Below are 23,747 nucleotides of genomic sequence, written 5' to 3'. Positions count from 1 at the left end.
CACAAATGCAGATATGGTTTTATGTTTACGCGGCGCGATGCAATGCAACGCGTAAAAAGACAGTATAAGTCATTGTAATCCGTAATTATGTCTCCACTGGATGCAACAAATTCCTTGTTTATAATGGGTTTTAATGTTTATGTCTCGTCGTGCTGGCCAGGATAAGGCATCACAATATGGTAGAGGGGCGTAACATTTCCGTCACACGCTTGAGGTATTCAATCACAATGCACTGGATAGCTGGCCAGTCAGAGCACACCTCGCTTTTCAGACCGATGAGCTTTGTAAAAATCGACGCGTTTCAGAAAGGCGGGGCATAGAGGAGAAACAATAATGTATAGTATGTGGAAAATAATGTGTTTTTTAACCTTAAACCGCATAAACACATTTCATTACACCAAATACACAAAATAATGTTCTTTTTGGCAACATCATATGACCCCTTTAAAAATCATCGGTCATTGATCCAACCTTGTCACCTCACGTTCATATCTTATTTCTCCTAGCCAGAGGATGTGAGTTTCTTCCTCTGCAAAGAAGTGGATCCCTCAGTATCAGAATCCTTTTCATTTGTGGCCATTCCGCCCCCTGGTGGTCAGGAGGACTCTGAGACACCCCGGGAGTTTCCAGAGGGCTTTGAGCCTCTGCGTTCGGAGCAATTAGCAGAGATGAACGTGCAGAGTTCTCCCATTGTCAGAAACCCCTACATGTCCCCTCTTCTGGCTCCAGACAGCATGCTAAAGGGACTACCTCCAATACACATAGTGGTAAGAGTGTCTTTTACAACTGATCAATTTAAGAAGATGTGGTAGAATAAAGTTATTTTCAGAATTTACTTTCTCATCATAAGCTCATATTTTGTCTTGAGTCTTGTATCATCTGTCTCATCCCTCTTTTCTCAGGCCTGTCATCTGGACCCCATGCTGGATGACTCTGTGATGTTTGCCAAAAGGCTGCGAAATATCGGTCAGCCAGTGACCCTGTGTGTCGTGGATGACCTTCCTCATGGCTTCCTCAGTCTGTCCCAGCTCTCGAGGGAGACTCGGGAAGCTGCTAACGTATGCATGGAGCGAATCAGGGATGTCTTCACCATGAAAGACCCTCCCCCAGAGATGCGCAAGCACCTCAAACTGGAACGGACCAACCAGAAGCCTTCTGCTACCAAAAGAGACCACACTCAGCTTTCGCAAGTGACTGTGCAGGAGGAGGAGGAGGAGGGGCTATCTGTTGGGGGAGGGGCTTCTGTTTTGGATGAGGAGGGGCTTACTGGTTTTTACCCTCCCACTAAAGCTGAAGCTGAAAAGATTCCAGCTTAGATTTTGGCCTGAATGATACCAAAAGAGATACATATGGGTAGAGTAAGGTCATATTATTTGAATAATGCAGTGATTACAGCGGACTAGAGTATAGAGAGAAAAATAAAGGAATTAACCAACTATTAAATGAAAACTTATGAAAGACACTATTATTTAGTTATAGATTGGATAAAGTTCAAATTAGAACACCTCCAGCTTTAGTACACAAATATGATTGTGTACACATGCACTCCCTTTACATCTGTTTACCACCTTGCCTTTTGTTGCGTTATACCAGCACAAAAACTAATATCCTGCCTTGTACAAAACATCCCAGCACATAACCTTCATTGAAAGACATTACAAATGGATGTATAAACCCAAACCTCACTCCTTATAGCACTATAACTGTTCTTATACGTTAATGAAATCGGTCTACAAACTGTGATTCAATATTATACCTGTGTGCTACAATTTAAACTCCATAGAATGCATTGCTGCTTGGCATCCTGGGGCTAACTGACGAGAGCATTTATTAATGGTTGATTTTTTTTCTTTATAGTAACTTTTTAATTATTTATGACACCAAATTATAATATGGTGTTACTGTGTATGTTAATCACCCTTTATTAATCTACCTGCCTCTCGGCTCCTAGAGGACGTCCTGTGCGAGTAGCGTTTGAATAGGATTTCTGATGCTGCTTTGTCCTCATAGAGGTGGGTGTTTATGAAATGCAATTAATCGTGATCAAATTTCCCACAAGCGTTCTGTGGAAGGAAAGCTCAATTACACAAAACCGCACTGAATTTGTGATATAGTGTTACTTGTGTTCTATGGTGTCCAGTCTTGTTATACTTAAAATAATAGTGAATTTTGTCATATATTATCTTCATTATGGCTTGGTGGATTGTGTTTGGTTTGCTGTAAAGTGCTAGTTCATCCAAAAATTTAAATTCTGTCGTAATTTTTTCACCCTCACATCATTTCAAACCTGTATGACTAGTTCTTTAAGAACGTTTCAGCTATTTTTGCCCAAACAATGAAAACCACTAGGGTCCAAAACAAACCAACATGGGGCTCCTTTGACTTTTATTGTATGGGCAAAAAAGCTGAGAATATGTTCCACAAAACAATGAAAGTCACACAGTTTTGGAATGACTCAAAGGTGAGTAAATAATGCCAGAATTTTCAGTATTTGGATGAATTTTCCTTTTAAGTCTCAAGTGGTGTTGAAGTGGCATAATTCAAATAGTTAAGATTTTTGTTTGTTTATCATAATCATACTATAATCACATTTATCTGTACAGTTAAACAATAGATTAGTTTGCATGTCAAAAAGACAAGAATATTAACCTTAAAAAGGCGGTTCATGCTCGAAAACTCTCCAATGTGGCTGAATTACAACAATTCTGCATAGATGAGTGGACCAAAATTCCTCCACAGCACTGTAACAGACTCATTGCAAGTTATCGCAAACGCTTGATTGCAGTTATTGCTTCTAAGGGTGGCCCAACCAGTTATTAGGTTTAGGGGGCAAACACTTTTTCACACAGGGCCATGTAGTTTGGGATTTTGTTTTCCCTTAATAATAAAAACTTTCATTTAAAAACCGCATGTTGTGTTCACTTGCGTTATCTCTTACTAATATTTAAATTTGTTTGATGATCTGAAACAATAAAGTGTGACAAACATGCAAAAAAATAAGAACTCAGGCAGGGGGCCAACACTTTTTACACCACTCTATATGTATTATATATATATACTGATTTAAAAACTGCACAAAAACTGGACACTCCAGCCATGTCCACACGTACACAGGTATTTTTATAAACTGAGTTTTTCCTTCTTCCGTTTTAAAACACATCTCCGTCCACATGAAAACGCAAACGCATGCTGTGAAGCACTGTCAAGAGCATGCCAAGCCAACAGGTGGCGATATAATCTCAACCGTAAAGCCATGTTGGCCAATCAGAAGCCTGAAAAAGTTTCCAGTAGGCGGAGATAACAGCGCAGGCTTGGACGTCACAAGCCAAAAACTCCGGTTTCGCTGTCTACAGGATAACACTGCAACCGGAGATTTTGAAAATCTTCACCCTGGCAGGCGTTTCCAAAAATGTTCGGTTTAAGTGACCTGGTGCTGCGTTTGCGTGTGGACGAACTGCCAAACCGTGTAGAAAAAGCTGCGGTTTTAAAAATAACCGCGTTCGTGTGGACACGAACTGCCTTTGGGTCGTTCTCTTGACATGTCAGCACAAGTTTCCATTACTTTTCCCTATCCCTTGTTCCTTGCTTCAGTCAGGTTGTTTCCCTCTGTTAACAATCGTGTCATCTGTCCCTGTGCACGCTGACCCATTTTGAGCACACTCTTCAATTCTCACCCAGCCCCTCCTAGAGGTATTTTAAGCAGACTCACTTAACACCCAGCAACCTTGAGCCAATGAAAACTTTCAGCCTGCACATGTGCGATACATACCGCTGTGATAGCGTGTCTCCATTTGAATCAGGTCGCCTCTTTCTCTGGCACTAATTGACTCTATTGACTCGGAAAAAAATAGCCAACATTTTGCCACTCCATAAAGTTTATTAGTGCTGTATGGGAGGTTTGGGCCTTTGCGTGCACAGCTTTGCTGAGTGACAGTGGCCTGAACTCCTAAAGTGTGTTTCTTTAGTGCACATACCCTATTTAAAGTATTGTTGACTTTATTATGAAACAACGAGTTATAACTCCACTTAATGTCATTTTAAGCTTTGCTCAGCTAAGTGGCACAGCGCAATATGTCTTTTGGGACTTTATATATCCCCGGCAAAGGCCTCTTTATCAGTGTGTCTGTGATTGGATTAACCCAGAGCTATGTGCTGAGAGAAAACAATGCTCCATCTACTGCTGATTGCAGCATTTGAGAGTTAGTTTATAAGAGTGTCACAATATCAAAAGATTTGCTTGCTTGCTCTTTTCACCGTGTCAGAGCTGCTCCTTTCTGGTGACGGATTTAAAATACCAAATCTTGGTTACTCTGCAGTTTCTGTTGGTGTGCGTATGTTACACATGTCTGGTCATTTATGCTTCTGGGTATTTTTGTCAGATGGTTCCTGTTTCAGTCAGTTTGGTTCTGTATGTGCATGTTCAGAATTTTGTTTGTCACACTTTGTGTTCTAGTGGTGCATGGAAAAGCTTCTCATTGCCATTGTGCTAGTAGATGTGAAGGCCATTGTGTGTAGTCCCTTCGTGGAACCATGACTAAAACAACCAGAACTGGGAGAGGAACGATAAGACACTCTGACGCCCTCTGGTTATCCGTTCCAGGCGAGTTGTCTCTGTAAGCCTTTTTTTATTTTTGGTTGGACAATGTAACATTGAATGCACTGCTGAGCATTTCCACCTTGTTTTTTCCACGTTTTTTTTGTGTGTGACTCTCAAACTGCCTCCCTCAGAGAGGGTGTTATATAAAACACCATGTTAATTTAGTCATGTTTAAATGGCCATACATGTGTTACCGAGGCGAAACTGTGCTGCATCATCTCCCCTCAGAGGCACAAGCCCACTGAGTCGTGTCACTGCATTTTACATCTGTTCTCAAGACTAATAGTCAATCTGTCACTGACTTGGAGTCTTAATCAGTAGGTTGGTGTTTTGTTGTATCAGAATGGATTTGCTGCAAGTGATTTTGAGCTCCTGTCCTCTTGAAGTCCACTGACGGTGATGTTACGCACTTTAAGTGCAGGCTGTAATGACCACTGCAGTATAATTTGCGAGGGTGCTGATGTCTATTCTCTCCTCATTTTCACTGCCGTCATTGAGTGATACAAAATCCAGGCAAACGTTTTGCGTTCAGTCAGAACTGATGTTTTCAGGACAATCTCTGCAAACAAGCACTTTAGTTAAGTGTAAACAGCAGCATATGTGACCCTGGACCACAAAACCAGTCATAAGTAGCACGGGTAAATTTGTAGCAATAGCCAACAATACATTGCATGGGTCAAAATGATAGATTTTTCTTTTATGCCAAAAATCATTAGGATATTAAGTAAAGATCATATTCCATGAAGATATTTTTGTAAATATATCAAATTTTTGGTTAGTAATATGCATTGCTAAGAACTTCATTTGGACCACTTTAAAGGTGATTTTCTAAATATTTAGATTTTTTTTGCAATATCTCGGTCAAATATTGTCATATCCTAACAAACCATACATCAATGGAAAGCTTTCAGAGGATGTATAAATTTCCAAAAATTGCCCCCTATGAATGGTTTTGTGATCCATGGTCACATAGGGTGGCATAGAACTTTCAGCTGGATGAGTTGGTTTTTTTATGATTATGTGATTATTTTTAATAGTAACAATTATTGAAAATATTATTAATAATTATTATAATTGTTTATAATAATACATTATAATAGTTTTAGTATTATATTAGTAATAATTATAATTATTATTATTGATATTCTTGTTATTATTCTTGTTATTATTATTCCTCATGTAAAGACACCATAAGTGCAAGCTTGTGTATTTGGAATGTACTGTATGCAGAGATGACATTTATTGTATAGAGAGAGACCATAATTAGCCTATACTCTTACGTTGTTGTTTTTTCCACGACAGAGTATTTTTGAGACTTGTGAGGACTGTGGGAATGTTACAGTGATAACTGAGAGTATTTTTCTGCAGTATGTATTTTCCCTGTGTTGATTTATATTTGAATAAATATTTTCTCTGCATCTCTGTGTTTAGCTACCTTTTGTAGTGTGGCAGGATAAAAAAAAACATGACTCTAATAAACCTTATTAAATCTGTAAAGGAAGGGCTTAAATCGATAGAAATGTGCCTATTTGTGTAATGTTATGTCGCAATAAAATATCGGCAGCGCGCGTGCGATACCAGGCGCGCTCCCGGCGAAAATTCTGGGGATGCATGTGTTTGAGGCGAAGAACGGGGACGCGCGTCTGGCAGATCTCCGCCAGCTCTCTCTCTCTCTCTCTCTCTCTCTCTCTCTCTCTCTCTCTCTCTCTCTCTCTCTCTCTCTCTCACACACACAATGTGCAAAACTCCGCATTTGAACAGTCAATAGCAAATACTTAAACTAATAACAAAACAGTAGCTGAACTCTCTCACTCACTCTCTCACTCACTCACTCTCTCTCACACACACACACACACACACACACAGACAGCATCGCGAGGAGAGCGCAGAAACGGTGGACAGGTGAAGATGGAGAAAGTATTAGGACTCGCCGTGGTGTCCAGTATTTTATGTGTCGGCTCGGTTTTGGGGAAATACGTCAGAGGTATCGTCAACACAAAAGAGGTGAGTATAATGTTTAGGTTTTATTGCTGTTGTGCTGGTAATGGTTCTGAGTTCTCCGGCGTTCTTGCTGCGCAGCTCCTGGTGGCTGTTATTAATGGGCTCTTATGGCAAGTGTGTATTCACGCCTCCGCGTTCGCGCGCATCTGGAAGCCTGATGCTTTAATTTGCTTTGCCAGGATCATCACACTCGCCGCTATTGAACCGATGAAAGCGTAATTCGTCCTCCAGCCACGGAAATTACATTTTAAACGGCGTATTGCCGACATTTAACTTACATCCTCCCTTCCGCTTTTACAGGTGTGTGTCGACCAAGATGCTCTTCTGGTGTCATTATACAGCATTATGGAATTGCAGTTATCGCATGCTGGTGTCCAAACAGATTTAAGGTTGCTTAGCTGTGCTTATAAAGGTGCGAGTGTGTGATGTGTGTTAATGTGCATGGACATAATTCAAACATTCATTTGGAAGCAGACGATTTGAGTCATATATTGCTTTTGAAGTGTGTCTTTATTTGGCATTCATCATTTTCTTTATTTTTAATAGCTGCCCGATGTTTTGATTGCAGTGTGCCTTATGGGAAACACTGGATATTATTTGATAGACACAAAGTAAATGTTGGCCTGAAGCAAACAGTGAGACTGATTTTGCTGCAGAAAGTTATTGCAGCACTTGTTTCATCAGAATAATTTAATGAACAAATATGGGGGAAATACAGAGAAATGAGGGAACAATACATTTATTTCTTTTCAAAAAAAGCATAGTCAGCTTATAAAGAACTGCTTAATTAAAATTACTCTTAGTACTGCTCTCTTTTAGGTCGTTGAGACTGTTAAATAGTCCATTAATCTCACTTCTGTTTATTTCCTTAAAATGCTGTTCTTTTACACTGCCATGGACGCATGCACACACTTTATCCATTACTGGAAGGTTTTGTCAAGTTCAACATTTTTGCTCAGTGTTCAACGTGTTTAACATCTATCTGTCTATCTATCTATCTATCTAATCATTTTTTTCAGTGTTAGTTTTTAAATAATATTTTGAATCTGTTTCTATTTTTTTATTTTCCATTTTAATTAAAATTTAAAAGTTTTAGTAATTTTCTTGTTTTTTGTGATTTTTGTAGTTTTTTTTTTTTTTTAAATGTCTATATGGTTTGTATTCATTTTTATTTCAGCTTTAGTTATTTTAGTACATCAAGTTAAACGTAATGAAAATGAGAAATGTTGCTGAAATAAAAATTTGAACTAGCTGCAATAAAAGGTGTTTTTTATATTTTATTTCATTTCCGTTAACAATTATTTTATTGCAAGTAACAAACATTTTTTTATGGTTTCAATTTTAGTTTTAGTTTGAGTTGATTATATATATGCATGTACTGTATGTGTGTGTGTGTGTGTGTTTGTACTCCTTCCTCTAAATCGAGTCTGGCCAGAGGGTTGTGCATGTAACCACCTATGGGTAACTAACACTGCCACAGGCATATAAGATGCTTTCAAGGGGCATTCAGGTCGACGTGTTGTGTGTGTTAGTGTATATGTGTGTCCGCGCATGTGAATGCATTTATGCAGTGCTCCGTTGTGTAACTTAAGTAATGAATCATTTAAAAGCCCAGTGGGCCTGGGGTGACATGACTAGTTGATTGGTAATTCATTCTTAATGAGGCTTAGCGAGCGGACCGAGATCCAGAAAGACAGTGAGAGGTGAGTCCACCACTGATTCTGCGAAGTGACCAGATACTGCATCTGGGTATAATGCTTGATTAATGTAGTGTCTTGTGTATTACTAGAGCTGTAAAACTGTTTAAATCATTTTTACATTCATTATACCATTACATTGTCATAGCTACATAATAGTACATTTGGATATAACTTCACATAGAAAATAAACTTTTTAATAGCTATTGGGAGAGTTATTTGATTGCACTGAGCCTTATGAGAACCACTGGCTATTATTTGATAGACACATAGTGCAAAATATATATTGGTCTGAAGCAAACAGTGAGAAAAAAAGTTTATTGCAGCACTTATTTCATCACATTGAGTGAACATGAAGGAAAATGAAAGAAATAAAATGAAGGAACAATACATTTATGCATAAATGTATAACTCAGCCTATAAAGAATTGCTAAAATAACTTTTTATGACCTAAAATCTTCCATTTTATTTGCATAAAAATCAATGTGAGTGAATTCAATAGTAGTAGTAAAATGGGATATTACTTCACATACCGAAGAAAAGGTTGGTAAGCATTTCTTACTCTAAATATCAAGCACTCTTCACATCTAGTGGTTATACTTTTGAAATAGTGTTTTTCCAAAAACAAAAACACTCTGTATTAGGCCCATTCACATCCACTTTAAATGCCTCAGTATAATTCAGATTTTGATTACACATTATTTTAAGGTGTCCTTGTTACAGTGTAAATATACATTTATGTACCAGGTTATATTAATTTACTACATGTACTTACTATACGGTTAGGCTTAGGGTTTGGCTTAGGGTTACTTGCATGTATATAATATAATATGCAATTATGTATAATTGTTATTATAATAGTAAGTACATGTACCGTGTAACAAGGACACCATTAAAAAAAGATTTTTAAATTAAATGAGGGATGAGTCCGTTTTTTTATTCTAGTAATCAACATTATGCTACAAATTCTCTCAGTTGAGCTTAACTGGTACAGAACCCTCAATATTTTTTACCAATGCAAGGGAATGAGAGAATTTTTCTGACAAAAAATAGATCTGACTGCAATCACATGGGAAACTAGACATATGGGAATGTGAACAAGGACGGAAACAATGTTGTGAAGTCCTTTGTTTGTAAAAACTGGGATTTGAGGACAGTCGTTTGTAATATAAGGGGGTTTAGACAGAGTTGGGCCTCCTCTGGTTTCTATAGTAGCTGCAAAGTGCATTATGTGTCCGTTGCCATGACAATAGTACTTCAATTTTTGTATCAGTGAGGGCTTTTTTTTTTTTTCTTTTTTCTGAGTGGGTGTTTTTTTTAACTGGTTGACTGACCATAGGTGCTCTTTTACGTGTGCTTCTGTGGTCTTTCAGAAGCTTAGTCATGTGACGTGGTTATTTGGGCTCAGAAAGTAATGTTGGGCTCATGTTGAATGGGTCAGAAAGTCTTAAGGCTGGTGTCTGTATTGTCAAGGAAACCTGTTGTTATAGAAACCGCCAACAGAAGACACTGAAGGGAGAAGTTAATATGGACAAGGGGCTGAAAGCTGGAGCGCACTTAGTGCCATTTTACACTTCACTGACTGCGTGTGTGTCTGTCAGTGTAAGTTCAAGAGAGTGTGAGATGAGACCAGACTGAAGCCCTGAACACTGCAGGAACTTATTAACCCTTCAGCTGTTACTGTATAATGTGATATGAAGATTTTTAAACTGCTATCGCTGCATTATTTCAGATTTATAGTAGATAAGACTATACATTTTTGGGGTGTGAAGCTCAGGGCTTGGAAGCAGAAGTTTGCTGCAAGCTGTGGTCCATCACTATTGTGTCAGTGAGCAAGCTCCAGGGGAAATGTGCTTCTGATAAATGTACTGTAAGCTGCTTTGTCTGCTAAATTATGTCATGTCTGGATGGTGAAGCTGTTCTGTGAAAGTCTCACGAGATTGGTGTTTGCTGCTGGCGCGGGGTACAGTTGCTGTGGGACTCCAAATAAACAGCACATGAATGTCGCTCAGAATGAAGGTTACCATCCAGACACAGCTGATACATAACTATTTGATTCCCTTCTGTTTCCCTCCCCTCTTCTCCACAGGACTGGGTTTTCCTCACAAGATTTTGCTTCCTGACTGATTTTGGCCGACTGAACTTCAAGTTCCGATACCCCAAGGTAAACTTAAAGACCTATATTTGAATTTTTACTCATGAGTAGATTACTAATGTTACACTGTACAATATAATGCCTAGATTCAGTTTAAAAGCATTTAAAGCTATATTTAGTTTGTTGTGACTCACACACACACACACACGTATATGTAATATAAGACTCACACACACACAACTATCATAATATACATCTAATAGGCAATAATCATTATTATATATATATATATACACACACACACACACAAACACACAGTGTGCTCATAAGATTACATACCCCTTGCAGAATGAGCAAATTGTGAATAATTGAAACAAAATAAGAGGGATTATGAAAATTGCATGTTATTTTTTTTATTTAGTAATAACAGATGTTTACATATACTCCACAAGACAAAATAATAATTTAATTTTTAAAAATGACCCCATTCAAAAGTTTAAGTTTTCGAATCTTAACACTACGTGTCATTTCCTGGATTATCCGCGACTGTTTTTATATTTTGCGATAGTCCCTTGTTGGTCCTGAGCAGTTCAACTGCCTGCTGTTCTTCAGAAAAATCCTCCAGCTCCTGCACATTCTTTGGTTTTCCAGCATCTTCTGCATATTTGAACCCTTTCCAAAAGTGATTGTATGATTTTGAGATCCATAGTTTCGCACTGAGGACAACTGAGGGACTCATACACAACTATTACAAAAGGTGGAAACATTTGCTGATGCTCAAGAAGGCAACACAATGCATTAAGAGTGTGTTGCCGGGGGTGTAAACTTTTTGTATTGGATGATCAGGGTAAATTGTACTTATTTTGTCTTCTGGGAAACATTTAAGTATTTATGTAGCTTAAGTGCAGTACCAAATGAAAAGTTGGTTGTTTTCATTACAAATACCAAATTTATGGGTTACAAAAAAAAAAAAGTTTTACCATTAAATTATGTTGTCAGACTGTGCCTTTCGTTTGTCTTTCTCTGTCAGTCATTTTCTATATAGATCCAATATATCTTTTAAGTTTCTAGATTTACTTTTTAAGTTTCTATTAATATCTCCCCCTTTCTCTATCTATATATTTATTGATCTATCCTGTCTTTCTCTTCCTCCCTCTATGACTGTTTTTCACTGAAAGTCCCGATGCTGTCAGAACATCTTGCTCTACTTTGATGAAAGCTCTCAGTGGCCAGCTGTGTACAAGAGGCCGGACAAGGTGAGACATACACTGTCAGACTTTGTGTTTGTGTGTGAAAATATTGAGTGTTCTGACAGACTGCGTGTGTGTGCGTGAACAAACAGAGAGCGCAAGCATGAATACGTGCTTTCCGCATCAGTAGAAAGTATGAGGATTAAAGGAAAAATGTCAGCAGTGCTCTGTGGATTAAAAGTCCAAATCCAGTCTCCAAAAAGACATGAGTGTCAGTATATGTGCGTATTTAAATCCAGCACATTTTCTCCCTCCCCGTGGCAGGATCTGCATTGCGGGACTCTATGAAAAAGTGCTTGTAGGAAGCCCCTGCTCTTCATCACACTCCTCTAGTACTAATCTGCTACTTAGTACTTCAGCTCTTGTTATTGTTACAGGGTGTTTGAAATCCCATGGAGAGCATGTTTGTTAATGGAGGGTTTGTGTGCTCTACAGGACTGCTACCAGAAAGAGTCAGTATTGAGGCCTGAAAATAACCAGGTCATCAACCTGACCACTCGCTACACCTGGTCTGGCTGTATGGTAAGAAAAAAGCTATTAATATATAGTCTTGTGTGATTGTGTGTGTGTGTGTGTGTCCTTTAGGCTTGAAGTAGTATGGTTACAGTACTAAACTGATGTTCTGCACCACTGGCACTGCCAAAAAATAATTGTTTTCAAACTTGTTTCCCTAACATATCCCCTGTCTGCCATTGGTTGAGCTAAATCAAACAAACATAATTAAACATGCCACTGTATTTACATATTTTGATTAATGGCTCACTCCTGTCTCTGCATATTAAACTGGGATAGAAGATGGAACGAAATTACACACATCAACAATAAATTATAACTGTTCTCTGCTGAATTAGAGATGAACAACTGCACAATGAAGAGTTGCTTCTCTTTACAATCGTATGTCTTTGTGTCTGCCTCTGTCAGGTGGAAGGCGAAGGTAATGAAGAGATGCTGAGTTGTGTTGGAGGTCGAAGTTTTCGTTCTGTCAGAGAGAGATGGTGGTACATTGCGCTCAGCAAGTGTGGGGTGAGTGGTGATACAGTAAACAATATACGAGGAACTAGGAATGTGCCTGAAGCAGACTACCGTATTCAGAAAGGCATGATTAATGACCACAGAATGAATAACTAATTGTACCAAATTATACAGAAGTACAAGGGTAAAACAAATTTTTAATGAACATATCAAACAACATAATGGTTAGTCTGTGAAGCATATTATTAAAGTTGTCTCTTGTGAATGAAAATGAGAACTGTGTGAATGAAAATGAGAACTGTGTGAAATTCAAATCAGCTGGCCGTGTTGCTGTTTCCTTTTACTGTGAACTTCTATCTTTAAATCAAAGATTAAAAATATCATACTGTATCATTTTTATATTTAAAAATGCTTATGGTAATATTTTAAATATACTGAGCAGTGTTGGTATTTGTTGACTAAATCTAATAAAAAGTGTTTTCATTGATTGAAAATTTAAAATTGATGAAAAATATGTACATTTTAATGAACAATGAAAATGTTATGAAACAAAAAACTAAACAAAAATTGTATTAATGTAATCTAAGTCTAAATAAAAAAAACCACAACAAAATTACTAAAACTTAATCTAAAATTGAAATAACTGAAAATGTAAAAATAATAGCTTATTTAAAATATGAATAAATATTATAATAGTACAGTATAATAATATTATGAATTATACAAGGCATATTTGCTAAACGGATTAGAGTCTAAATATGCTTTTCATTAAGTGTTGATGCACTTCCAGTTTCACCCACATTTATTTCTAATGATCATTTTGACATTGCAACTGATAAGGATAGATATATATACAGTAGATAAAAGTTCACATCGTCCTATGATAATAAAATATTTGCTTAAAAAAGACATTGTATGATACATCTAAAATATAGGCTTTTTTGACAGCTTCCTTCTTTATTATTACTGGCTTTACTGTACAATCCAAAATACACTGAAGTTTGCATATATAGCATGTAGGAAACATGGCGTGTTTGTTTGACCTGATTGTAAGGAATGTTATTAAAGGGATTTTTTTTGAAGATGAAGAGGCTCAGTTCTGCATTGGGCCATCTTCAGGAGGCAGTGAGTGATTCTTGTTGTTGCTGCTTGAAGTGATGCACATGTAGTGTTGGAGAGGTACATGATGTGAAAGGGTTTTAGCCAGATAAATGGAGGCAAAATGTAAAGGGTTGTTTCATGGATGGAGGCAGACTGATGGACGCAGGGCTAAATCCTGTTGGACGGAAGTAAAGCACAGTCCCTAAGGGAGCCTCTCTGCGTCTGGGTGCCAATTTCTCTTTTCCTCTCTGTCATACTTCCTTTCTCATTGGCCAGTCGTATACCTCTGTATCTCCTAACTTCTGTTACAGGCACTTGATTACTCACTTCAGCCTTTCATGCTCATTCTGTTTGTATCTAACGGCCTTTTCTCTGTCCCTCTCCAGCTCTATATCTCTGTCCCGCTCTCTCTCTTTCCTCTCCATCTCTGGCCACACTGATTTGGTGATAGGGCATGCTTCATGCACCTCACCTTTGTGGAGTGCGGGAGAGAGAATGGGTTTTTCCTGCCAAGTGAAATCAAAGTGTTTCTCTTTTATTAAGCCGGGCCGAAATCCTCTCAACAGCTAGAAACTGTGCTGCTTTGAAGTCTTTTATAGCCCAAAGATCTGTTTGTGCACTCAGTGTTTGTATGGTCTCTGAAGCTCCCCACTCACTTTTTCTCTCACTCTGTTTTACACCTCCTGCGTTTCTCTCCTCTGAATTCCCTCTTTTTCTCTTTCGCCATACAACATAGGGAGATGGGCTGCAGCTGGAATATGAAATGACATTAACCAATGGACAGTCCTTCTGGACCCAGCATTTCTCTGCAGATGAATTTGGTGAGACATGACTGAAAGTGGGAGGAATTTATTTTGTATTATGTGAAAGCATGGCAAATGTATCCATTATAATACTACTCTTCAAAAGTGTGGGGTCAGTACAATAATTTAATGTTTTTAAAAGAAGTGTTTTATGCTCACCAAGGATACGATTATTTAAATAAAATACAGTAAAAACTGTGATATTGTGAAATATTATTGCAATTTAAAATAACTGTTTAATGTTTTAAAATGTGATTTATTCTTTTGATTGCAGTTTCTAATATGCTGATTAGGTGCTCAAACATTTCTTATTATTATCATCACTGTTAAATAAACTGCTTAATATTATTGTGAAAATCATGATACATTTTTTCCAGGATAAAAAAACTATAAAAATCATATACTCACCCTTAATGTTTTTCGAATCTGTATAATTTACCATCTAAAATGTGAATGGTGACCAGGACCCAGGGTTTTCAAGCTCCAAAATGACAAAAAAAAAGAAACATCTTACAAGTAGTCTATACAAATTTTGCACCATATTCATCTATAAAGCTGTGTACCAAATACTGTACACTGTAAACTATGCACTTATACACTATATACTTATATATATATGTAGTGTGTGAACTGTATAAGGTTGTTTTGTCATTTATAATCAGAGTGTGCTAGCCCCCCCCCCCCCCCCCCCCCCCCCCCCCCCCGCTAATTAAAGCTGTGACAGTTGAGTGCATGAAAGTCCAGAATTCCATGCTTTGTTTTTAAAAAAAATTTTATTTAAGTGCATCATCCAGGTATTTAAAAAATACACTTATTCTTTTTGGAATTTTCAGTGTAAACACATTACTCACACTATTTATACTACAAAACGGCATAGAATAGTGCATAAGTTTGGATGCACCTCAAGTCTTTTGTAGATATACAACAGCTTTGGGTAAGAAAAAGATAAGAGCTTCATTGCTGACTAAAAATATTCCTCTCCATCACAGCTCTCAAATCTCATATGTAAAATATGAATGCAACTTTGGCACATCACGATCAAGACCAATAACTTTTGTCGTCTGTGACAGCAAATCTGGCATGTTATTGTCTTTATGTGCCATGTTTAATGTGAACAAAACGGAATGAAAGAAAGAAATTGATTTGTCTTTTAGTTCTACTAATAATTTTGCCATGTTCACTATTCTATTTTATATGTGAATTAAATAATAATACTAATAATAATTATTATATATTTTGTCCCCTGGTTACCATTTACTATAATTTAAAGTCATACTATAGGGAAAAGAACAGTGTGAACATTCTGCTAAATTTCACATTCTTAGAAAGCTGTACAGCATTGGTTTGGAATGAGAGCGAGAGAGAGAGAGTAAATGATGAGAATTCTTTCAAGACATTTATCATGCTTATATCGTGACTGAATACTGTTCTTGTTTTGCTCTGTTTATGTGTTTCAGGCATCCTGGAGACAGACATCACATTCTTGGTTATATTCGCCACTGTGTTTACACTGTCTTGTTATTTTGCTTGTGAGTTTCCATGTCCTAGAGGTATAAAAGGCCTTAGATGTGTTGGTCTCAGTGCATAATTTGCAAGTCTTATTATTCAGAGTTAAATTAAAAGATATGTTCCTCCAGATAAACAGACCTACAGATACTATGAGTCTATCTGCATTAGTTATTCATTTCTCCTCAATCTCTTTCCTTCTGTGTAATTCTTTAAGATAATTTAAAGGGAAGACAGCTGCTCCATACGACCTATAAGATGTTTATGACTGCGGCTGGAGTGGAGGGTGAGAAAGGCCACTGCACACACTCATATAGATAAACACAAGCACACACATTTTTATGACATTAGGCTTTGCGACGCTGGATGCATAACAATATCTCTTGTCATCCCTTCTTTCTTTCATCCTTATCTCCTCCCCACATTCAACTTCTTCCTCTGTGCTCTCATGGCTGCTACTGTGACTTATCTCGCTCTCTTATCTCTGGCATCCTTTACTTTCTAATTCCTTTCTTTCAGTCTTAAGCCTGCTTTTCTTTTGCATTTACTGGGGCCTTTATGCCCGAGATGGTTTTGGGAATGGCAGCCTCAAGATATTAGGTAAGAAAAACACTTTATGAATGAGTCAGATACTCATTATCGGAAAATAAACCCTGAGTGGGTGGTCTTATATCATTCTGAAGGTTTTTAAAAAATATTATTTTAGTAATAACCAGCTGACTGTACATTATCTTGAATTTTATCCTGAACTACTTAGCATACAAATAAATGATTGACATGTAATATTATTTTTATTCTCCAATACAATCTTTTACTATAGACAAGTTACCTAACATTTCATTTCAATGTACACGTCTTCCTCTTTTTTTAAAGAAAAGGGTTTTGTAAAAATATTTGATGAAACCACAAATATTGTATTATAATATTGTGCTAAACGGTATTACAATGCAGCATCTAAACATACTCAGTTTTAGTATCACACATTAGTGTGCTTGTGACTGGATTCATTCTTAAATGCTGACCTGATTCGTAACCTACTTGTGGTCACCTGTGTAACTCTCTGCGGCTCTCTTCCTCTCACCAGGGAAATTACTCTTTTCTGTGAGCTTCCTGATTTTCTTGCTCATGCTAATTCTCCTGGGCAAGGGATTCACAGTCACCAGGTAGGAGGCCTTACTTCTCACATAATGTGGGTAATGACTTACAAGGCTAATCATGCTAATGTGACCCAGATGTCAAGACAAATCTGTATCCAAATTTGAGTATGTGCTGTATTCAAGAATGAACTTACTTTTGGTGCTGATGTTTTTTTTAGGTTTGCAGGTGATCCTACATATCTTTTGACCAATGTTTTCAAAGAGGATGATGTAGTGATAATGTTTCTCTCTTTTTTGATTTCCAGGGCAAGAATAAGTCACAGTGGCTCTGTGAAACTATCCATTTATATGACAGTATACACCATCACGTACATCATCCTCTTCATATATGAAGCAGAGGTAAGATCTGATTGACTTAACCTTTTCCTTTTAGGCTGACAATAAGCTGAATAGTCATAACATTCACTACTGTTCAAGAGTTTGAGGACAATAATTTTTTTTTTAAAGAAACCTTTTGAAAGAAATGCTTTTTTAAATAATCTTTTGAAAGAAATACTTTTTCTGTGTTTTATTTCAGATAAATACTGTTTTGTTTTTTACTTTATATTTATCAAAGAATCCTGGAAAAAAAAAGTATCACAGTTTTCACAAAAGAATTAAGCAGCACAACTGTTTTCAACATTGGTAAAAATAAGAAATGTTTCTTGAGCATTAAATCAGCATATTAGAATGATTTCAGAAGGGGATCATGTGACTGTAGTAATAACTGCTAAAAATTCAGCTTTGCCATCACAGGAAAATATTACTTTTTAAAATGAATTAAAATACAAAACCGTTGTAATAATAAAAAATGTTTTACTTTATTTTTGTTTAAATAAATGAGCATACAAATTCAAGAAACATTTTAAAATCTTACAGACCCCAAACTTTGTGTATTTCTGATGGTTTTGTAGGTAATGTACACTGAAAATTTAATTAACACAATATAATTGATCCTTTTGTTTATTTATTGAAATAAAAGGTAACACTTTACTGTACTGTAAACCTTTATGTATAATGCATTATAAATGTAGTTTTAATGCATTAATTATGCCTTGTAATGCACCTTATAATGCATTGTGCAATCTTATGAATAAATGTAATGTAAACAGGTAATACATTATAACACTTATCAATTCATTGTTACACTATGCATTTTAAATTCGGTTCTAATTATTTACGACAAGATATTATATATTACAACTCACATTATGAATAATTATAATGCATTGTACCCATTTTTAACCCGTTATAATGTATTATACATAAATTATGCAAAAAGGTCTTAACTGTTATATTGTAATTTAGTTTTCAGAAATATTTTTAATATAATTTGCTACAATTACTTCAGCTGAAATGATGGATGCAGGCAAATAATATACCATAGATAACCACATACCAGAAATGTCTTCAAATGTCTATTAATTACCTAATGCGTAAAAGTCTGAGGACTCCTCATCTTTGAGCACTATCAGCTGCAGTTTCTCATGCTGCACGCGAGAGCTACTCCACTCTATACATAATGTAAGGCTGCGAGATGAAGTTACTCAGCTTGAGCATGTCGTGCTGCTGTAGTGTGCTGTAATGGAACCCGGCAGATAGACAGATAGAGAGAGAGAGAGAAAGACCCAGATAAGCTCTTGCAGTATCATTGAAGAGCTCCTGTTGCATCTTGTGTCAATGTCACCCTTGCTCTAATGCAGCTTTAGATTTAGGATTTAAGGAATGTTCCGCCATTTTCCACTTATGCAGCCTAACAGATTGTGCCATGGTCGGGTTTAAAACCATCAGTCATACAGATGGTTTGCCAAGGGCGGGGATTTCTCTGTTCCCACTCCCATTGCCTGTGTGTTTGTAGTTCTTTGATCCAGGCGAGGTGCTGTATGCTTATGACAGCCCTGCAGGGTACGGTCTAATGGGTCTGCAGCTGCTTGCCTACGTATGGTTCTGCTACGCTGTGCTGGTGTCCCTCAAGCACTACCCTGAAAAACAACCTTTCTACATCCCCTTCTTCACTGCGTACACTCTGTGGTAAGTTTTGCTGTAATGCAAAACCAGAAGCTTATATTATTTTATTTTTCCATTGCTTTAATTCATTTGATGAATAAACATGAATGTGCAAGAAGAAACATAAATTGTTACAAACATGCATCAACTGGCGGTAAAAGCACTTTTACTCCCATTTCATTCAGCATGAAATAAAAAATATATGTATTCTAAATGGGTGTTATTTATTTTACTGACTAATCTGTGCATGTTTAAGTTTATTCATTGATTTATTTTTTGGTACTGTTTTAATTCAAAATGTTGTCAAGTCAATCTTTCTGTGATGTATGCCGGACTTATACTTAAACCCCATCTCTCGCTTATAATCGAAACAACAACCAAAGTATAAAATGGATTCCCTGTCCTACATTTTTTTCTTTTTCGATAATAGGTTTCACTTGGATACATCACAATATGGAAACAAAAGATGTGACGCTACTTTAATAGTGCTGTAAACACCACTTAGTGTACAAAATGTTTTCATCATACAATATAGTCAAATGAATTCAAAGTACAATATTTAGCTTTGGCAATAACTTTTCCAGGTTAGAATTTTTGTTCAATACCTCACGTAAGGTGTCTGAGAGTGACACTCCTAATATTAATGGCATGGGTTTGAATCATTGGAAATGTGAACTCAAAGTAAAACAGTTTTTAAACTTAACTTTTCACATAAGTCTTTTTATGAGACTAGACTGAAACTGTTTATCTCTACTTTGACTCAAAGCTCTCCACAGCCTTTGTAAATCTGTAAAGAAGATTGACAGTATAAAGCTTATGTTCTCCTTTTCATCCATTACTTTTTCACCCATAGGTTTTTTGCTGTGCCAGTCATGGCTCTGATTGCCAACTTTGGCATCTCTCGCTGGGCCAGGGAAAAGATTGTGAACGGCATCCAACTCGGCATCCATCTCTATGCCCATATCGTCTTCCTGGTATGATTTTTTTTGTTGCTGTTGTTTACTGTTACTTCATTTATTTAGGCTAATAATATGATAAAACACCCTGCATGACTAATCCTGTCATTCTAGGCCATCACACGTCCGTCAGCAGCCAATAAGAACTTTCCCTACCACGTGCGCACGTCACAGATAGGAATCCTTCTCTCCAGTCCTAAAGGCATGGGGGCGGAAAGATTCCCTCATCATGCCTATGGGAATAGCTCCTTCCTGGGAGACTCTCAGCCAAACTTTACAGAGCTCTTCTCCATCCACTCAGTGAGTATTAGATGTTGTAATAGGAAGGAAACCGATTTGAATATAAGTGAACTTTGATGATAATATAATCAGGTTGGGCAGCTTTTTGAATAAAGGTTCCAAAAGGTTTTTAGCATTAAAGAACCATTTTTTTGGTTAAAAGAACCATTTTTTCCTGATTGTGTTGAACATTTAAAAAAAAATCTAAAGAAACTATTTCCACTATAAAAAACCTGTGCAATGTAAAGTTTCCACGGATGTTAAAGGTTCTTCATGAAACGTAGATGCCAATAAAGAACCTTTATTTTTAAGGGATAGTTCACCCAAAAATGAACATTTGGATGAGTTTATTGCTTCATTGGAATGGATTTTGAGAAATGTACAAATTAAAAATGTACATTACATCACTTGCTCACCACTGGATCCTCTGCAGTAAATGGGTGTCGTCAGAATGAGAGTTCACAAATCTGATTAAAAACGCTACAATAATCCACAAGTAATCCAGTAAACTCCAGTCCACCAATTAATGGTGCATTTTTGCAATAAACAAACCAATCTTTAGGACATTTTTAATTTCCAACCACTTCAAACCACTGCTTCTGACTAAAATACCAAAATTGGCTAAAGTCCAAAATGCTCTATCAATAAGATGGTTGTCTCATCTGAATCAAAAGAGAAATATGCACAGATCAAGTACCATTTACAAGTGAAAACTGTCCAAAACTAAACATGTGATGTGAAAGGATAACAGGATGGTCTTTTTAAACTTTTTTTTGGCCAGAGGCAATGGTTTAAATTTAAAATGATTTAATAATGGATTTACTACAAACACGCAACTGTTCTGTGTGCTTGTTGGACTGGAGTTTGTGGTGATTTTATCAGCTGTTTAGAGTCTTATTTTGATGGCACCCATTCACTGCAGAGGATTCATTGGTGAGCAAGGGATGTAATGCTACATTTCTCCAAATCAGTTACGATGAAGAAACAAACCGGATGACCTGAGGGTGAGTACATTTTCAGCAAATGTTCATTTTTGGGTGAACAGTTCATTTAAGAGTGTACTTTCATATAGTGTCATTTCATATAATCCATGTTATGTTTCCCTATTGAGGACCCTGTGAAGACGATAGACGAGACAGTGGCTCGGAAGGGACAGGAAGTGCCAAGGAACAGCGAGCACAAGATCATCACCACAACAGCGGATCTGTCGTCTACATTCTCCCCTCTTCCTCCTCCCATACCACCACGCAGCTCAGCACACTCTCCCCCTCCTCCTAGATTAACGTCCCACTTCACCGAGTATTTTAGTATGCAAGGGGCCGCGGGGATGGGCTCCAATGCTTAGAGCGGGCCACAGAGGAACAGGCCATGCGGAAACTACTTTCAAACATCTATGAGGTGGAAAAGAGTTCAATATTTCAATAGATTAGTTTAAGGCAAGCGTGAAAAAGCAAAAAAGTTACCAAACATCCATATCTTTGAATTTGTAAAGAGAAACGCAAGCCGTAGAACGTCAAGAGAGAGTGGGGCATAACATGCTCACACAGCCCCTAAAAAATAAGAAGCAATAAATATTTCAGTGAGATGACAGAGAGTCACTGGAGAGAGATAATATACAGGCAGCGCAATAGTGACAGGAGACAATGGTCAATCTAGAGTATAGATATTTCAGGCTTAATGTGACAGTAGGATAGCAGTGTGTACAGTAACAGTACAGTGAGCTCTTGACAGTTTTTATGCTTCATTAGTTTCAAGTGGTGCCACTAATATTTGTATTTCCATGCCATTTGAATGCAACAGAACCAAGTATTCATTTCCCTCGCTACATTTTTTAATGTTTTGAGAATTTATGTACACATTTTGTCTGTAAAGTTGAGATAATTTAGCGTTTATATATTTTTATTCACATTGAATAAAAGCGAATACAGCTAGATACTTTGCAAACTGATATTAAACTGCAATGGCAAGTCAACTGTGGAACAACTAGGCAGTATTTGTAAAGCATGCATGTTTGTGCTTTGTCTATATTCTGATATATTCAATGTAATTTTGGGTGTGCCTAGTTTTCACAACTAGTGGTCTTAATTTTGTATGCAGTACACACTTATTTTTAGAATATTTATCGCAAGCAGATGATGAATGATGACTAACTCATCTTTATCTCAGTCTTTCTATATTGTCAGTTCTGTGCAGGGGTGTGTAGAGTTCAAAAACTATTTGAACAGTTCTGAGTTCAGATTCAATTTCTGCAAACTTCGTTACGCATTTGTACATTTAATAACTCTCACAGCGGTCTTCGGCGGATATGGAGATCTTTTATTCTGTCAGTGAGTAGAAAGTAAATTAATTCAGTCCGCTGGGGTTATCTTAAGGTTTGTTTGTGTCTAATGAAAATATAGCTCTACTCCTACAGAAGCACTTTGTATTGACAGCATGGAGCACTTTACTGTTTTGAAACACTTATTTCATTACCATCAGAGACCCGTGAAAATGCAACCATAATGCAATACAGTGAAAGACAAATGTAGAGGTTAAATGTGAAGATTTTACCTGTAAAATGTCCTTTATCACTGCTGTTTTTTTATTTAACAACCAGTTGTGGGTCGTATTTATGTTATATATCAACATATCCTATATAATCTCCATCTGAAATTGACCTGCTTTACATATAATCCTATTAGTTATGTACATAATAATGACATTTATATTTAATTTTTAAAGAGAATAACCATACTTGAAGAATCATTAAATCTAGGTTCCCGTGGTTTGATTTTTTGTATTAATGGATGTGCTTGGGCCTTAAGCCATTTCTTTAATAAACACTGAACTTGTTCCGTCTGGAAGCCATCAGAAAAGGCCATTTTAAAAGGCTTTGCTATGATTTTTCAGTGAGTGTGCACACTTTTTGAATGTATGATAGATATATTAGCACATCACATTGGGGAACACAGAAAGATTCAGTTAAGCACATTTCTGTTGCACTGTTCATACTGAATGCATTTTAATAGTGTCAAATGACTTGGCAGTGCATACCCTTTTTGCCAAATTAAAATGGTCTGTTTTACAACAATGGCTTGCTTGTGTGTTTCATTTTGCAGTTTGATAAGCAATTAAGGGCGCTACAGTAATTGTAATCCTAGAACTCTGAAGTACAACCAACTGCTGAACAAATCATTGTCATTTAAAAACGATGTAGTTTTACATTCTGTTCTAATGTTCTGCTGTGTAACATACTATACACAATTATTTTAAATCTTTTGTAATGTGTCCAGAATGACATATAACAACCTCATTATATGTGATATGGAATATTTGTATTTTCAGAAATTCACTGACCATTCTTTAGG

At 36.8% G+C, this 23,747-nt stretch overlaps 2 protein-coding genes across 3 annotated transcripts in view; both read left to right on the top strand.

Annotated features, from left to right (window-relative positions):
- Positions 1-2,636, top strand: part of LOC107595727 (hormone-sensitive lipase-like) — a 31,151-nt gene extending 28,515 nt beyond the window's left edge. For both annotated transcript variants that reach the window (XM_016286227.1, XM_016286224.1), the window contains 2 exons: positions 507-767; positions 903-2,636. In XM_016286227.1, coding sequence (XP_016141713.1) covers positions 507-767; positions 903-1,316 — 675 coding nt within the window. In that variant the 3' untranslated portion in view covers positions 1,317-2,636. The remainder of the gene's footprint in view (positions 1-506; positions 768-902) is intronic.
- Positions 2,637-6,456: 3,820 nt separating this feature from the next.
- On the top strand, positions 6,457-22,981 carry LOC107595744 (transmembrane protein 145-like). Its single transcript, XM_016286239.1, has 15 exons — positions 6,457-6,601; positions 10,385-10,459; positions 11,569-11,646; positions 12,076-12,162; positions 12,562-12,663; positions 14,450-14,534; positions 15,974-16,045; positions 16,240-16,308; positions 16,542-16,622; positions 17,107-17,185; positions 17,425-17,518; positions 19,017-19,189; positions 20,019-20,139; positions 20,236-20,421; positions 21,512-22,981. Exons 1-15 carry the CDS (start codon positions 6,506-6,508, stop codon positions 21,743-21,745), a joined length of 1,632 nt encoding a protein of 543 aa, XP_016141725.1. The 5' UTR covers positions 6,457-6,505; the 3' UTR covers positions 21,746-22,981.
- Positions 22,982-23,747: the final 766 nt, after the last annotated feature.

Source organism: Sinocyclocheilus grahami, unplaced genomic scaffold, assembly GCF_001515645.1.
Source record: "Sinocyclocheilus grahami isolate Dianchi unplaced genomic scaffold, SAMN03320097.WGS_v1.1 scaffold11.1, whole genome shotgun sequence".
In the NCBI taxonomy this organism is placed as follows: domain Eukaryota; kingdom Metazoa; phylum Chordata; class Actinopteri; order Cypriniformes; family Cyprinidae; genus Sinocyclocheilus; species Sinocyclocheilus grahami.
This window is presented reverse-complemented; position numbering and strand designations above follow the sequence as displayed.

What these genes read in the sequence shown, in the direction of transcription:
- LOC107595744 (XM_016286239.1), top strand. Translation starts at nt 6,506, where the DNA reads ATGGAGAAAGTATTAGGACTCGCCGTGGTGTCCAGTATTTTATGTGTC. An exon ending in ACACCTGGTCTGGCTGTATG is followed by an intron (nt 12,163 to 12,561) that starts GTAAGAAAAAAG and finishes TGCCTCTGTCAG; the next exon opens with GTGGAAGGCGAAGGTAATGA. An exon ending in AAGGGATTCACAGTCACCAG is followed by an intron (nt 17,186 to 17,424) that starts GTAGGAGGCCTT and finishes TTTGATTTCCAG; the next exon opens with GGCAAGAATAAGTCACAGTG.